This window comes from Sparus aurata, chromosome 23 (genome assembly GCF_900880675.1).
Source record: "Sparus aurata chromosome 23, fSpaAur1.1, whole genome shotgun sequence".
Lineage (NCBI taxonomy): Eukaryota > Metazoa > Chordata > Actinopteri > Spariformes > Sparidae > Sparus > Sparus aurata.
Window position 1 is genome coordinate 28,642,977 of NC_044209.1, and position 16,218 is coordinate 28,659,194.

The window sequence follows — 16,218 nt, forward strand, 5'->3', positions numbered from 1 at the left end:
ACACGCCTTCCTAGAGGAAGCAGAGGCTTGGGACTCAGAGGTTGATTCATTCATCACTCAAGCCGAAGTCACTGAGGTAGTTGGGAAGCTCCTCAGTGGCAAAGCACCGGGGGTGGATGAGATCCGCCCTGAGTACCTCAAGTCTCTGGATGTTGTGGGGCTGTCTTGGTTGACACGTCTCTGCAGCATCGCGTAGCAGTCGGGGACAGTGCCTCTGGACTGGCAGACCGGGGTGGTGGTCCCTCTATTCAAAAAGTGGGATCGGAGGGTGTGTTCCAACTATCGGGGGATCACACTCTTCAGCCTCCCTGGGAAAGTCTATTCCAGGGTACTGGAGAGGAGAATTCGGCCGATAGTTGTGTTGGAAAAATTATGCTTATATTATCAGTTTCTTGCATTGCATTGATATAACCTGCTTGTCTTCCTTTATATGTTTGTGGAAGTGTACCGAGCTCCTGGAAAAGTACTGCGAAGAAACACACTCACCCTCCGGCGGGACCACAAGGCCTCAAATGGCATCTTGTGTGAATAACTGATGGTGGACATCATAAGAATGTTTGTGTGAAGGATAGATGCTGAAGGCCATAGGTCCGAAAGTGTGTACGTGTACTTCTCCATCATGCATAACAACTGTATGACTCATAGAGCCAATCATATACGCTTACGCCCTGTTGTAGGTGAATAAAAGATGCTTGGGGAGAGCAGCTCATTGGAACTCAGGAGCCCAGACTTTGTTTGCTGACTTCTGCTCTTCCCCTTTGCCTAGAAAGACAATCTCCGTGTCCGTGTCTCATTTCTTAACAGATTCATGGGAGTTTGCCCAACCAGTCCACATGTGCTTTGTGGACTTGGAGAAGGCATTCGACCGTGTCCCTCGTGGCATTCTGTGGGAGGTGCTTTGGGAGTATGGGGTCGGAAGTGTCCAGGGAGAGGGAAGTCTGGGTGTCCCGGCTCAGACAGCTGTCCCTGCGACCCGGCCCCGGATAAGCGGAAGAAGTTGGCTGGATGGATGGTCATCAAGAAACTGAAATAAGTCCAGTTGCTTACGATACAGCACCTAGATAGTTGTTTTGTTATTACTGTTAGGGTCTTTTAGAAACATTTGAAAAATTGACCATCACAGCGTTTGATTAACTTCGTACAGACAGTTTAATTATGTCACTGTTATTACAGTCCTGTTAACAGGTCCGTGGGGGAGCCCATGTCTTGCTGAGGACTACAGTGACCACAATAGTGTGTGTGTGTATGATCATTTTAGTTAATTACATATCTATATTATTACTATTTGTATTATCCTTACTATTAACATCTTTTCATTTTATTTCAACATCTCTTTATTTTATTCTATTATCAGTAGATTTGCTTATGTTATCTGTTTTGTTGTCAGTAAACTGACACTCGCATTGTTTTTGTGTGCTAATGCTAGCTTGATTGCTTATGTTACCTATACATTTATATTTAATTAGGCTATGTTACATATATATGTGTGTGTGTGTGTGTATATATATTACTTAGAGAGAGTTTTGCCCCTGCGTATGGCTAAAAGTAAACTCTCTGAACTGCTACCAATGTATTTTTGTATATTTGGATAAAAGTAAATGACATTTTATTTAGTAACTGTGTCATTGTCAGAATAAATTGGTGATGTTAAATCTGAGCTCCTGTCTGGTTTTGTTGAAGGATTAAATAGTAACACCAGAGTTTAGAGCAGCACTTGAAGAGGCAGTGATGTAAAGAACAGAGAAGTTCATGACTGATGAATCACGATCTGTCACATTTTACCTTTTTGTAAATGTGCAGCAGAGAATCCGAGCAGTAACAACGAGGTTTATGTGTCATCGGTTAATGCAGTGGAGCTCACAGAGGGAGAACTGTGTGTGATCAGCCATCTTGTTTTTACATTTCTACTGTCGTCAAATAAATATGTCCATTCATCCTTGATGTGAAGGTGTGGGAGGTAGAGGACATCCCAAAGCTTTCCTCACAGAGTAACCTGCAAGCTTAATGTACAGAGTCAGTGCTGACGGCATCATTTCATTGATTCATGGAGAATGGACTGATTTTACATTTGTCTGTCTGAGGATGGATAAATCTTCCAAATTCTTTTTAAAAAAACAATAATTATTTAAATCCAAAACTTGATCTCTTCTGTAGTTATTCTTGTTCTTAAACATAACCAGAACTAAAATATTAAATATCGTTGTCCCAGCATTAAGAAAACCTAAAGTTTGATCATATCTGTGGTTTTATTCATTTTTCATTTATTCTGGTGATTTTGACTGTTATGCAGTTTATCTGCTGCTGTACATGACAGAAGTAAAAGTTCACCTCTAATGACCTGATAGTGGAGGCCTGCAAAGCTGCATAACTCCCATGCTCACATCTGCACGTATGGCCTGGAATTCCCAACGTCACTGTTGTGTCGACCACACCCAAACTAGCATATCCTGTTAGATTGTAAACAAAAGTAGAAAAACAGATCATACAGGTGAAACAACAGTCATAAAACAGATCATACAAGTGAAACGAAAGCGAAGGCACATTTATGGAAATTCCGCCCATACCCGGATTGCCTTATATAAAGCAGAGTGAACTCACAGCCGGCACTCCTGGAGGAACTTTGAGAGGTACGTGGACACACTTCTTATAGCTAAAATGATCAATACTCTTGTATGAGAAGATGATGTTAATCTGCTTTTAATGGAACCTTCAGTACAAAATGTTGATGTTCTTGTCTGATATAAATGCACATGTTGAACCGTGTTCAATCAGAGAGGGAGACGGTACATTTCTCAGGAAATAAACTCTCAACATACAAGTTGGAAGGTCAAGACTGGAAAACTGTGACAGAATCCATTTAAAAGAAAATGTCTGCAGTGATTAAATGTAACTAAGTACATTTACTGAAGTACTTTTACTTAAGTGCAGTTTTGAGGGACTGAATATTGCACTTTGTACTCTATTAAATGTCTATGATCACTTTGATTTCTAGTTACTGCACAGATTACATATTGCATCAGAGCAATGCATTTTTAATGTATTTAATCGACTTATTAAAATAATCAGAAAAATGCTTAATATCTGACCTAATAATCAATAATAAGTCAACCCCTAGTTCACAGAGTATAATTACTCTTACTTGTACTTTTGATACTTAAGTAGAGTTAATATTAGATACATAAAGACTTTTACTCAAGTACGACTTTCGGGTTTATTATGTTTGAATGGATTCTGAACAGTAATAAACTTCTCTCCTACAGAGATACTGACACCAACATGCAGTACGAGTGGGCTGAAGATGACTTTGACTTGCCGGCTGGTTTAAGTCGCCTGGGCCACGATGAACCGGTCAGTGGTAGAAAGTACATCATGTACCATGGCACCACCAAGGAGAGCGCTGAAGCCATCCGGAAATCAGGTTTCCGTCAGTCTGCAGGCGGGATGCTCGGCTGTGGCGTCTACCTCAGCAGAGACCTGCAGAAAGCCAGCCGCTATCCCATTGATCACCCTGAGTCTGACAGGGCCGTCATTAGGGTTAGGGTCGACGTGGGGAAAGTGATCGCCATCAATCGTCAAAACCATCCACATCAGAAGACCTGGCATGACCTCGGCTACGACACCGCCTGGGTGCCACCCAACTGTGGGATGGTGAAGAGCGGTTTGGAGGAGAATTGTGTCTGGGATCCAAATCGAATCAAGATTATTAACATCATCAAACCACTCCCAGTCCAACCCTCCTCTGGATGTGGAGCATATGGCCACAAGTGAGCTCTCCGAACAGCTACCAATTTATTTTTGTATTTTCAAATGTATTTTTGTATATTTGGATAAAAGTAACTGACATTTTATTGAGTAACTGTGTCATTGTCAGAATAAATTGGTGATGTTAAATCTGAGCTCCTGTCTGGTTTTGTTGAAGCGTTAAATAGTAACACCAGAGTTTAGAGCAGCACTTGAAGAGGCAGTGATGTAAAGAACAGAGAAGTTCATGACTGATGAATCACGATCTGTCACATTTTACCTCTTTGTAAATGTGCAGCAGAGAATCCGAGCAGTAACAACGAAGTTTATGTGTCATCGGTTAATGCAGTGGAGCTCACAGAGGGAGAACTGTGTGTGATCAGCCATCTTGTTTTTACATTTCTACTGTCGTCAAATAAATGTGTCCATTCATCCTTGATGTGAAGGTGTGGGAGGTAGAGGACATCCCAAAGCTTTCCTCACAGAGTAACCTGCAAGCTTAATGTACAGAGTCAGTGCTGACGGCATCATTTCATTGACTAAAGATGGAGACTGAACTGATTTTACATTTGTTTGTCTGAGAGTTGATGAATTCATCCAAATTCTTTTTTAAATAAAAACAATGATTTTAATCCAAAACTTGATCTCTTGATCTCTTGATCTCGTGATTCTTGTTCCTAAACATAACCAGAGCTAAAATGTTAAATGTTGTTGTCCCAGCATTAAGAAAACCTGAAGTTTGATCATATCCGTGGTTTGCAGAAACATATAATGCAAAAATGTATGCAGTTTATCTGCTGCTGTACATGAGCATGACAGAAGTGAAAGTTCACCTTTAATGACCTGATAGTTGAGGCCTGTAAAGCTGCATAACTCCCATGCTCACATCTGCAGATAAGGCCCTGAAATCCCAACGTCACTGTTGCCTCTACAACACCCAAATAAGCACATCCTGTTAGATTTTAAACGAAAGTCAAAAAACAGATCATACGGGTAAAATGAAACGGAAAGTACATTTAAAGAAAATTCCGCCCAAGTCCTGAACGCCCTAAGATAAGGCAGAGTGAACTCACAGCCAAAACTTGTGGAGGATCTTTCAGAGGTACGTGGACAAACTTTATCTTCTCCCGACAATAAATAAATGATCAATAGTCGTATATGAGGAGATGATGTTAGTCTGATTTTAATGGAACCTTCAGTACAAAATGTTGATGTTCTTGTCTGATATAAATGCACATGTTGAACCGTGTTTACTCAGAGAGGGAGACGGTACATTTCTCAGGAAATAAACTCTCAACATACAAGTTGGAAGGTCAAGATGAAACCGTCTGCAGTGATGGAATGTAACCGAGTACATTTACTTAAGTACTTTTACTTAAGTTCAGTTTTTAGGGACTGAATATTGTTCTTTGTACTCTATTAAATGTCTATGATCACTTTAATTTCTAGTTACTATACAGATTACATATTGCATCAGAGCAATGCATTTTTTAATATATGTATTTAATCAACTAATTAAAATAATCAGAAAAATGCTTAATATCCGACCTAATAATCAATAATCAGTCAACCCCTCGTTCACTGTGTAAAATTACTCTTACTAGTAGTTTTGATACTTAAGTAGAGTTAATATTAGATACATAAAGACTTTTACTCAAGTACGACTTTCAGGTTTTTTATGTTTGAGTGGAATCTGAACAGTAATAAACTTCTCTCCAACAGCGACACCAACATGTACTACCAGTGGGCTGAAGATGACTTCGACGTGCCTCCTGGTGTCGGTCGTCTGGGCCTCTCGGCACCAGTAGATGGTAGAAAGTACGTCATGTACCATGGTACCACCAGGCAGAACGCTCAAGCCATCATGAGATCAGGTTTTCGTCAGTCTGCAGGCGGGATGCTCGGCCGCGGCGTCTACCTCAGCAGAGACCTGCAGAAAGCCAGCCGCTATCCCATTAGTCACCCTGAGTCTGACAGGGCCGTCCTTAAGGTTGTGGTCAGCGTTGGGAGAGTGATCGCCATCAATCGTCAATACCACCCTTATCAGAAGACCTGGCATAACTATGGCTACGACACCGCCTGGGTGCCACCCAACTGTGGGATGGTGAGGAGCGGTTTGGAGGAGGATTGTGTCTGGGATCCAAATAGAATCCAGATTACTAAAATCATCAACCCACTCCCAGTCCAACCCTCCTTTGTATATGGAGCATATGGCTACAAGTGAGCTCTCCAAACAGCTACCAATTTATTATTGTATTTAAAAATATATTTTTGTATATTTGGATAAAAGTAACTGACATTTTATTTAGTAACTGTGTCATTGTCAGAATAAATTGGTGATGTTAAATCTGAGCTCCTGTCTGGTTTTGTCGAAATCTTTAAATCAGGGGTCACCAACCTTTTTGAAACTGAGAGCTACTTCATGGGTACTGAGTCATACGAAGGGCTACCAGCTTGATACACTCTTCTGAAATCACAAATTTGCTCAGTTTGCCTTTAGTTAGATATGATTATTAATGATTAATGATACTCATCTATGTGAAGACACTGATCCCGTTAATGATTAATCACAATAATTATCAACAATGACTTAACAAGGTGGGAAACAGATAATATCAATATTTAATTTTCATTTTTAGAACAGGCCTGAGGGCGACTCATGTGGTCCTCGGGAGCTACCTGGTGTCCGCGGGCACCGTGTTGGTGACCCCTGCTTTAAATAGTAACACCAGAGTTTAGAGCAGCACTTGAAGAGGCAGTGATGTAAAGAACAGAGAAGCTTCATCACCGACGTGCTCGACTGTGTCTGTGTTCAATCCATAGCAGTGAAACCAGTCTGCCAGTGATTCTTACGTCGGTTCACCGTGACTATTAAAATGCCCACACTGGACACTCACTCAACATTCAGAGCCTTTTATAGCCATTTATATTTTGACCCCTCATCCGAGTTACAGCCCCACAACTGAGCTGGAGCAGATCTACAAACAAACACAATCATATTTCATATCTTAGATACACATGGCTCTCCAGGAGTAAAACCACTGAGGCAACAAATACAATATACCATATCCCAATATCCTAAAACCATTTAGAGTAGTGAGTAGTTCAGTTGCACCTTACAGAAGGATCAGAAATGTCATTTAATTTGAGGGAACTGTGGCCCCTTTTGTCAGAAATGAACATGTTTAAGCCTTTTAATAAATTGGGCCAGAGTCCTGCACGGGTTCGGGTACCCGCAGGTACCCGACGGGTGACCTGCACAATTTGGATGAAACGGGTGTCCTGTGTCGGACACGGGTGCGGATCGGGTCGGACGCCTAGAGAGCGCGGGTCGGGTTTTGCGATTGTCATTTTCATGGCGTCAGGTGCAAAAAAAAAAAAAATCATTAGCGTCACATCTACAAAAATATGCCTGCATTTCAAAATGATAAGCATGTACTGTATTGACTCGAATATAGGACAAGGTTTTTTTGGATGAAAATTATGTGGAAAAAGTGGGGTCGTCTTATAATCGGGGTCTAACCGTGAACACATGCTGATAGTTGTCTGGGTCGCTACACGACCAAAACGGCAGAGGGCGCCAGCTTATTGTAGAGACGTCACTGACACTGTGGCTGCGGTTATCTGTCAATCACAGCGGAGAAGAAGAAGTGACAGGAGATGAAAAATGGAGAGACGCAGTGATTTTACGGAGCAAAGTGGATCAAGTGTGGCAAGTTAACAGACATCTGAGGCGGAGCTATGATGCTGATTTTAAGATAATGGTGATCAATGCAGCGGAGGTGCCTAACAACTGTCAGCCAGCCAAGAAATATGGAGTTACGGAGTGTAACGTCCGAAGATGGCGGGTCCAAAAAGATCGTCTGAAAACGCTAACAGTAACAGTAAAAGAAAAGCTTATCGTGGTCCTCTAAGCGGCCGCTTCCAAGAGACTGACAGGAGGGTATGTGACTTTGTTATTGAGAAACGAATTTTGGTTATCAGAGTCTTTTTCTGAAGTCTTGAAAAGAGGGGTCGTCTTATAATCAGGGTCGTCCTATATGCGGGTCAATACGGTATATTTCATATGAGCTCATTCATGCGTGCTTGCGCCCTCCCTGAACTCCCATTCCCCACGCTGGCTTACTTTCATTTTTAAAAATTGTGTCACTCTAATTTTGCTTCGGGTGCGGGTCGGGCATCGGTATCAATTTATAGCGGGTCGACTCAGGTGCGGAATGTAATTTGTGCTACTGTCGGGAAACGGGTCGGATGCGGTTTTAAGTACGACGGGTATGGGCGGGTGCGGGTTTGCAAAATAAGACCCGTGCAGGACTCTGAATTGGGCCTCTTGAACCTTTTACACATCAGACATTTTGACTTGTCACAGCAGGAGAAGCACAGGAACGCAACCAACGGCTCTTTTTTGTGTCCCAGCGAGTCACGACTTCATCAAAAGTAGAATAAAAAGTTAAAATTAACATCTGATTTACATCAAGTTCACTACAAGAGTCACTAACTGAAAATATTCATCAAGAACAAAGTACTTTTTTATGCAGAACAGCTGATTTCAGAACAACATATACTGTGTTTTTGTGTTATATAATATGAATATGTAAGAATCAGTGGTGTTGCAGCAGGTGAAGGTGAGGCTAACTGTTACCACTTAATGTTCTGCTGGGTGTTTTAATACATAAAATACATGAATCAGTTTTCTGTTTGTTTTTTGTTTTTTAATTGATTTTCATTTAGAGATACTCATGACACAGAGCAGTGCAGTAACAGGTAAGAACTTAATGAATACACACTTTTGACACAAACACACATGAAGCAACATGCAACACCTGTTCTCACCTGTTCTTTTTTTCTGAGTGATGAAACACTGCCCCCATGAGGAGGGATGTGTATATAACAACATGAAATATTAATGGGATCTTCTCTCAGAGTATTTTATCTGTTTCAAGGAATATTTTTTATCATTATCATAAAACTGACAATGTGCAATTACACAAATTATTAATAGTTCAATGAATAATATAAATATCTGTGTTAACAAACATCACCCGGTGTTTCTCAAATGTATTCTATGTGTTAAATAAATGTCATGTAACTCAGTCTGTTTTGTTTTGTTTTTTATTTTATGGCGATAGATCAAACCGTTATCTATTAAATGTCCTCGTGGATTGAGGTATCTGGAGGGCAACACATTCTGATCTATTTAGGTTAGATTCAACAGGGTTCTCCCCAGAAATGTTTAGTGTTGCGGTGCACCGTCGGTCATCAACTCCGTCAGCCGGGGGACGGACGCTCGTCACCGTCACATGCGGAGTATAGCGGCGCTGACCTAGCGGTATAGCGGCGTAGCGCCGCTGTTCCACCGTCTGGGGAGAACCCTGCTTAGGCGGGAGGCAAAAATGCTTGGGCGCCGCGCCTCAGCCGTATAATGGCAGGGAAAACCATGTTCAATCATGACTTATCTACTTAGTTTGTATTCAGTAATGACTAATTGATTTTCATTGTGTGAGTGAAGGTCAAGGGGTTGGCTTCCAACTGTGAGGGGCCGAAGGTTAACAGACAATAAGTGCTTAGCTAAGTTTGACCTGCATGCCAAATGGTGGAAGATGCCTAACACAGGTCAAACTCCTCTTTTAGTCTATTGGTAATTTGGCAAGGGGACCAATCAGAAGAAGTGGGTGTACTTGAGAAGGGACTCTAAAAAAGGCCCTCACAGGAACAACGAGGGGGTGGCACTTGGTAGACCTCCTTAGATCAAAGGCTGATAGGAGTTCTGATAGAGCAGAGGGCAAAGCATTTTGGCATTGCTTTGTCCAGAGATTTGATCATATCAGAATGCGGCCGCTTCTGATCCGGACGCAGGGCTCTAGATTCTGTTTCAATAAAGATACCTCTATCATTCCACCCAGCCTTGCCTCCGCAGAATTCTTATATCATCAAACTACACAACGACACCTTGGAGGAGGAAAGCCCAGAAACTACAGGATCAACAGAGAGTTCATGTTTAGGTCGCATTGAGACAACAGAGGAAGAATGTCGGCTCCATATTGTGAGCAGTTATAAATGCTCATAGAAGAGTCACATCGTTCAGCAGCGTCATGAGTCTTATGAGTCTTTAATGGAATGGAGGTGTCTCTCTATGTCAGAGACTAAAGATGGACCTGAATCTCAGCACTTCACCAGTCTGCTGCCATGCATTGCTCATCAGGAGCAATAAGGCGTCAGTATCTTGCTCAAAAACACTTCGACATGCAGCGATAGGGGCTGAGATTCAAACCAGCAACCTTCTGATTACTAGACAACCCGCTCTACTTCCTGAGCTACAGCTGCCACATTTCCAAGCAGCTTCCTTAGGTTTGGTTCATAGAAGCTGCTGAGTATTAAAAACTTTGCTTAAGCAGGTTTTAGGACGCCCGTTTGTATCTGACACACCTGCAATCCACAAAACTCACATCAGCATAAATTGACGTCACCTGCCAGGTGATTTCTGCTCATATGAAGCCAAAACAAACGAGAGTTTAGTCAGGAATAAGCATGGAGCAAAGAGAGAATCAAACTTTTTTGAAAGATGAGACCACAGTGATGTTAGAGGAGTGTAAGTGTATTCTGTGAACTAAACATGCAGCCGCAGTGTCGCCTCTGAAGTCCACCACGAGCTCGGACACATATGGATCATGAAGGATGGAACCAGCAGGAGGATCTCCAGGGTCAAGACAAGACTCTGCTCAGTAAAAAATATCATTTCCACATCAAAGTAAGGTTTTTTTTGATAATCACTAAATCGTACTTAAGATCAAAATTCATCCTAAGTCTGTTTTATAAGGGTCGTTCAACACCAGCTGACCCAAACTCCAGAAGTTTTATCATATCTGTGGTTCGCAGAAACATATAATGCATGTATTCGGGTGATTGTGACTGCTACACAGCTTATCTGCTGCTGTACATGAGCATGACAGAAACATTTTAATTTAGTAAAAGTGCACATCTAATGAACTAATAGTTGCGGCCTGTAAAGCTGCATAACTCTCGTGCTCACACATGCCCATAAGGCCTCAAAATCCCAACGTCACTGTTGCATCTACCACACCCAAATAAACACATCCTGTTAGACTGCAAACGAACGTCATAAGACAGATCATACAGGTGAAACGAAAGTAAAAAAACAGATCATACAGGTGAAATGAAAGTAAAAAAACAGATCATACAGGTGAAACGAAAGTAAAAAAACAGATCATACAGGTGAAACGAAGTGAAGGCACATTTAAGGAAATTCCGCCCAAATCCTGAAGGCCCTTATATAAAGCAGAGTGAACTTCCTGCAGCGTTTGCTGGAAATATTTTGGGGCCTCGAGCTCACTGGAGACGCACATGAGGATCCACACGGGAGACAAAGCTTCAGAGGAAGTTTGACAAGTGGTGTGAAGACTTTCAACTGAAAAAAAAACACTGATTCTCTTTGTTTTCATGACCGAATAAAGAGAATAAAAAAAACTGACCTTATGGGGATGTTTGGAAGAAAAGTCTCGTTCCCAACTCGTCAAAAACTGATGATCTGAGGTTGTAGGACGGTTCGGCCGCCAACCCAGAGCGCCATTATCTGACCAGTTGGGATTGGCAACTTACAAATGGCACCATTAAAGGACAACACAGTATATACAGTTTAACTTCATTAATATGCGGCAGACCCTGCCACCTCTCCAGCTTCAAACAGAGTTCTGGTTCCTTGTTTTCCTCTGAGAACAGCTCGTTTACTCACTGATGGAAATATTAAAATTCTGAGTTTGAGTTTGTTCTTCAAAACTGCACAGCGCCCCTCTAAAGTCATCATCAGGAGCATTTATAAAAAACATTCTTTAAGATCATCTGGATTGGATTTAGATCATGGACTTGCATTTCTGTAGCACTTCACCAGTCTGCTGCCATGCCTTGCTCATCGGGAGCAATCAGGCGTCAGTATCTTGCTCAAGGACACTTTGACCTGCAGTGAGGGGGAGCTGAGATTCAAACAAGCAACCTCCCGATTTCTAGACGACCCGCTCTACCTCCTCAGCTACAGCCGCCACATTTCCGGGCAGCTTCCTTAGGTTTGATTCATAAAAGCTGCCGAGCATTAAAAACTTTTCTTAAGCAGGTTTTAGGACGCCTGTTTGTATCTGACACACCTGCGACCCACAAAACTCACATCAGCTTAAATTGACGTCACCTGCTTGGTGATTTCCGCTCATATGAAGCCAAAACAAATGAGGGTCTAGTCAGGAATAAGCATGGAGCAAAGAGAGAATCAAACTTTTTGAAAGATGAGACCACAGTGATGTTAGAGGAGACTGAAGCCAGACAACATGTTTATTCTGTGGACTAAACATGCAGCCGCGGTGTCGCCTCTGAAGTTCACCACGAGCTCGGACACATATGGATCATGAAGGATGGAACCAGCAGGAGGATCTCCAGGGTCAAGACAACACTCTGCTCAGTAAAAAAGATCATTTCCACATAAAGGAAGGTTTTTTTGATAATCACTAAATCGTACTTAAGATCAAAATTCATCCAAAGTCTGTTTTATAAGGGTCGTTCAACACCGGCTCACCCAAAATCCAGAAGTTTTATCATATCTGTGGTTTGCAGAAACATACAATGCAAACATGTATTCTGGTGACTGTGACTGTTATGTTATAACTCTCGTGCTCACACTTGCCCATAAGGCCTCGAAATCCCAACGGCACTGTTGCATCTACCACACCCAAATAAGCACATCCTGTTAGACTGCAAACGAACGTCATAAAACAGATCATACAGGTGAAACAAAAGTGAAGGCATATTTCAGGAGATTCCATCGAAGTCCTGAACGCCCTTATATAAAGCAGAGTGAACTCACAGCCGGCACTCCTGGAGGAACTTTGAGAGGTACGTGGACACACTTTTTATAGCTAAAATGATCAATAGTCGTATATGAGGAGATGATGTTAATCTGCTTTTAATGGAACCTTCAGTACAATATGTTGATGTTCTTGTCTGATATAAATGCACATGTTGAACCGTGTTTAATCAGAGAGGGAGACGGTACATTTCTCAGGAAGTAAACTCACCATACAAGTTGGAAGGTCAAGACTGGAAAACTGTGACAGAATCCATTTAAAAGAAACCGTCTGCAGTGGTGGAATGTAACCGAGTACATTTACTGAAGTACTTTACTTAAGTGCAAGTAAAGTACTTGTACTTTACTTGAGTATTTTCCATTTTTCTTTTATGTTAAAGAATGATTAAAATAATCATATTCAAACATTGTTATTGAATTTTCAATAGGATAGATTGTGAATTACAGACATCAGAATTACAATTATTACGTACATATACGACCACACACCCACTGAAGGAAAATTAAAAAGATAAATAAGAGGGAACGAAAAAAACAAACAAGACTAAACAATCAATGACAAACAAAAGTTAAAAACAAAAAAAAAACAATAACAACAAAAAAAAAACAAAAAAAAACACATTACTTCAACGGGGGGGGGGGGGGGTGTGTATTTAAGTGTCAGGGTTATCGTTATCTTGTGCAGACACAGAAAATTTCTCATTGAAATAGTCAATAAATGGCTGCCTCACATTGTAGAATTTCTGAGTACAGCCTTGAGAGGAGTATCTCAATTTCTCCAGCTTTAAATGTGCGAGTTCTTCCTCAAGCCAGCGTTTATGTGTTGAAGCATTAGGGCTTTTTTCAATTAACAAGAATTAATTTCCTGGCAAGAAGTATGACAAAAGCAACCATACTTGCTTGATTTGCTGAGAGTGTGATCCCTTTCGGTGAGGCACCAAATATTGCCATAATTGGATTGGGGCTGATCCTTTTCTTACAAAGATAGGAGATGCCATCAAAGATAGACAGCCAGAAGGAGCTCACTCGACTCTTTGCCAGTTGCCAGGTCACATTCGGTATCTGCAGATTAAGATCCTCCTCCCATTTGGTCTTTATATGGTGAATGGAAGGAGCAGCTACATTTTGGATTGTATCATATACAAATGAAACAAAGCCTTTTGTTTGTGGATCCCTGTTAACACAATCATGGATGCAATCTTCCTCTATAGCTACTAGGGAAGGTGAAAAACATGTCTTAGTCACTATCTGCAGATTCAAAATCATACTAAGACTTAGCGTAATTTCGAATCTGCAGATATCTGAAGAAATGGGTGTTTAGAATGTTGAAATGCACCTTTAGATAGTCAAATGAAATAAAAAGGCCATCTTTAAAGAAATCCTTTACACATATGAGACCTCTTCTTTTCCACAGCTTAAATGCTGGATCACACTCATAGGAAAAATTAGGCTCTTTGAAAAGTCTATTTTGTACCCAGAAATTACCCCAAATTTAGTGATAAGGTCTAATGCAACAGGTATAGATGTATCTGGGTGTGAAAGGTACAAAAGGAGATCATCACAGTATAATGAGAGTTTATGGTTGAGGCCGCATCGGTCTATACCCAATAAGCTGGTATTTTCCCTCAGGGAGACAGCCAGAGGCTCAACAGCGATATTGAACAATAGGGGTGACACGGGACACCCTTGTCTTGTACCCCTGAAAATCGGAAAATAGTCTGATATAAGGTTATTAGTGCGTACAGAAGCCTGTGGATTAGAATACAAAAGATTTACCCAGCTACAAAATTTCTGTCCAAACCCAAACTTTCTAAGAGCTGCAAATAGATGATTTTACTCCACCCTGTCAAAGGCTTTGTGTGCATCTAATGATATTAGTACCTCTTGTGTGTGACTGTGGTTTGGCATATATAGTATGTTAAAGAGGCGACGTAAATTGCCAGCTAGTTGCCTGCCAGTCATAAAGCCTGTCTGATCTCTGTGGATAATATTGTGCATGGTTACTTGAAGTCTCGCTGTAAGGGTCTTTGTTAAGATTTTATAATCAGAGCAGAGTAAGCTGATTGGTCGGTAAGAGTCACATTTTAGTGGATCTTTACCCTTTTTGAGAAGAACAGATATAGTTGCCTGCGTCATCATTAAGGGTAGAGTTTTCCTTTGCAAGGCTTCTTCATATACTTCACATAGAAGTGGCACCAATTTAACAGAAAAGGCTTCATAAAATTCAATGGGGTAGCTGTCAGGGCCGGGCGACTTCCCGGATTTGGATGTTTTACTGGCTCTTTCAATTTCAGCCTATGTTAATGGTTTCTCAAGTGCGTTAATACTGTCCTGGTCTAGAGAAGGCATATTTAAATTATTGAAAAATTCCGTAATCAGAGTGTCATCACCTGCTTTAGATTTATTTTTTGTAGAATTCTCAAAATTGTGTATTAATACTTTTTTGTTCTGTGGTGCTACCGCCGTTATCTAATCCAATTTCATTAATGAAGCTTGTCGCCGCAGACTGTCTAAGCTGATGGCTTAAGAGCTTGCTAGCACGTTCTCCGGATTCATAGTAGTTTGAACGTGATTTTCGATGTAGATCCTCGGCACAGTCAGTCATTAAAATGTCATACTCAGTTTGAAGTGAAATTTTTCCCGGTAGAGATTTTCAGAGGGGGTGTCAATGATTGTTCCTGATCAATAGCCCAGATCCTCATCTCTATTTCTGAACAACGTTTTGCATTGTCTTTGTTGGCACTGGCAGTATAGGATATTATTATTCCCCTTTGATAGGCTTTTAGTGTTTCCCATAGGTAGCCTTTACTTATCTGTGGGTCTTTGTTGGTTTCCATAAATAGATCAATATGATTGGATATGTATTTAACAAAATCTTGGTTAGACAGGAGACGAGGGTTGATATCCATTACCACCGGGCAATGGTCCGAAATGACCATGGTCTCATATTCAATTGACTTGAGTAGGGGAATCAGCTGTTCATCTAGAAGAAAATAATCTATTCTCGAATAGGACTGCTGGGATGGTAAGAAAAAAGAGTATTTACGGGATGTTGGGTTTTTGAACCTCCAGGCATCTAATATCTTATATGTCTGTAAAAAGGAGTTGATATAACCTGCAGACCTGCTCAGTGTACCTGTTTGTCTGGAGCGATGTAGCTTGATGTTTAAGGCACAGTTGAGGTCGCCGCCAAGTATTAATTTATGCGAATTTAGGTCTGGGAGTGATGAGAAAAGAGCAGTGAAAATTGAACATTGTCCCAATTCGGGGTGTAAATGCACCACTGGTATACCATACAGTTTTCCTTGAACAATGATAGCAGCCATTTCTATCACTTATGACATGGGATTTGACAAACTGTACATTTCTGTGGAGCAGAATGGCCACACATCGGCTTTTGTAAATGAAATCTGAATGAAACACCTGAGTAAACTTCCCCTGGCAAAGCCTGGACTGGTCATTATTTAGTAAATGGGTCTCCTGTAAAAAAATCTATATCAGTTTTCAGTTTTGACAAATAAGAAAAAACCTTGTTGCGTTTTATTAAATTATGAAGACCACGGACATTCCAGCTGGCTATCTTTGTGAGAGCACCCTCTCTATTTTTAATA

The 16,218-nt window shown here is 41.1% G+C and overlaps 2 protein-coding genes across 3 annotated transcripts in view; both read left to right on the forward strand.

Annotated features, from left to right (window-relative positions):
- The window catches only part of LOC115575853 (uncharacterized), a 39,884-nt gene extending 35,988 nt beyond the window's left edge, over nt 1-3,896 (forward strand). Inside the window, exon 6 of the mRNA XM_030408224.1 lies at nt 3,310-3,896. Coding sequence (XP_030264084.1) covers nt 3,310-3,768 — 459 coding nt within the window. The 3' untranslated portion in view covers nt 3,769-3,896. The remainder of the gene's footprint in view (nt 1-3,309) is intronic.
- The window catches only part of LOC115575854 (uncharacterized), a 41,872-nt gene that overhangs the window by 24,281 nt on the left and 1,373 nt on the right, over nt 1-16,218 (forward strand). The window contains exon 1 of one of the 2 annotated variants that reach the window (XM_030408230.1): nt 12,513-12,636. The exons of the other annotated variant lie outside the window; for it this stretch is intronic. The gene's annotated coding sequence lies outside the window, so the exon portion shown is untranslated. Of the gene's footprint in view, nt 1-12,512; nt 12,637-16,218 lie in introns of those variants that run through there. 2 annotated transcript variants of the gene reach the window in all.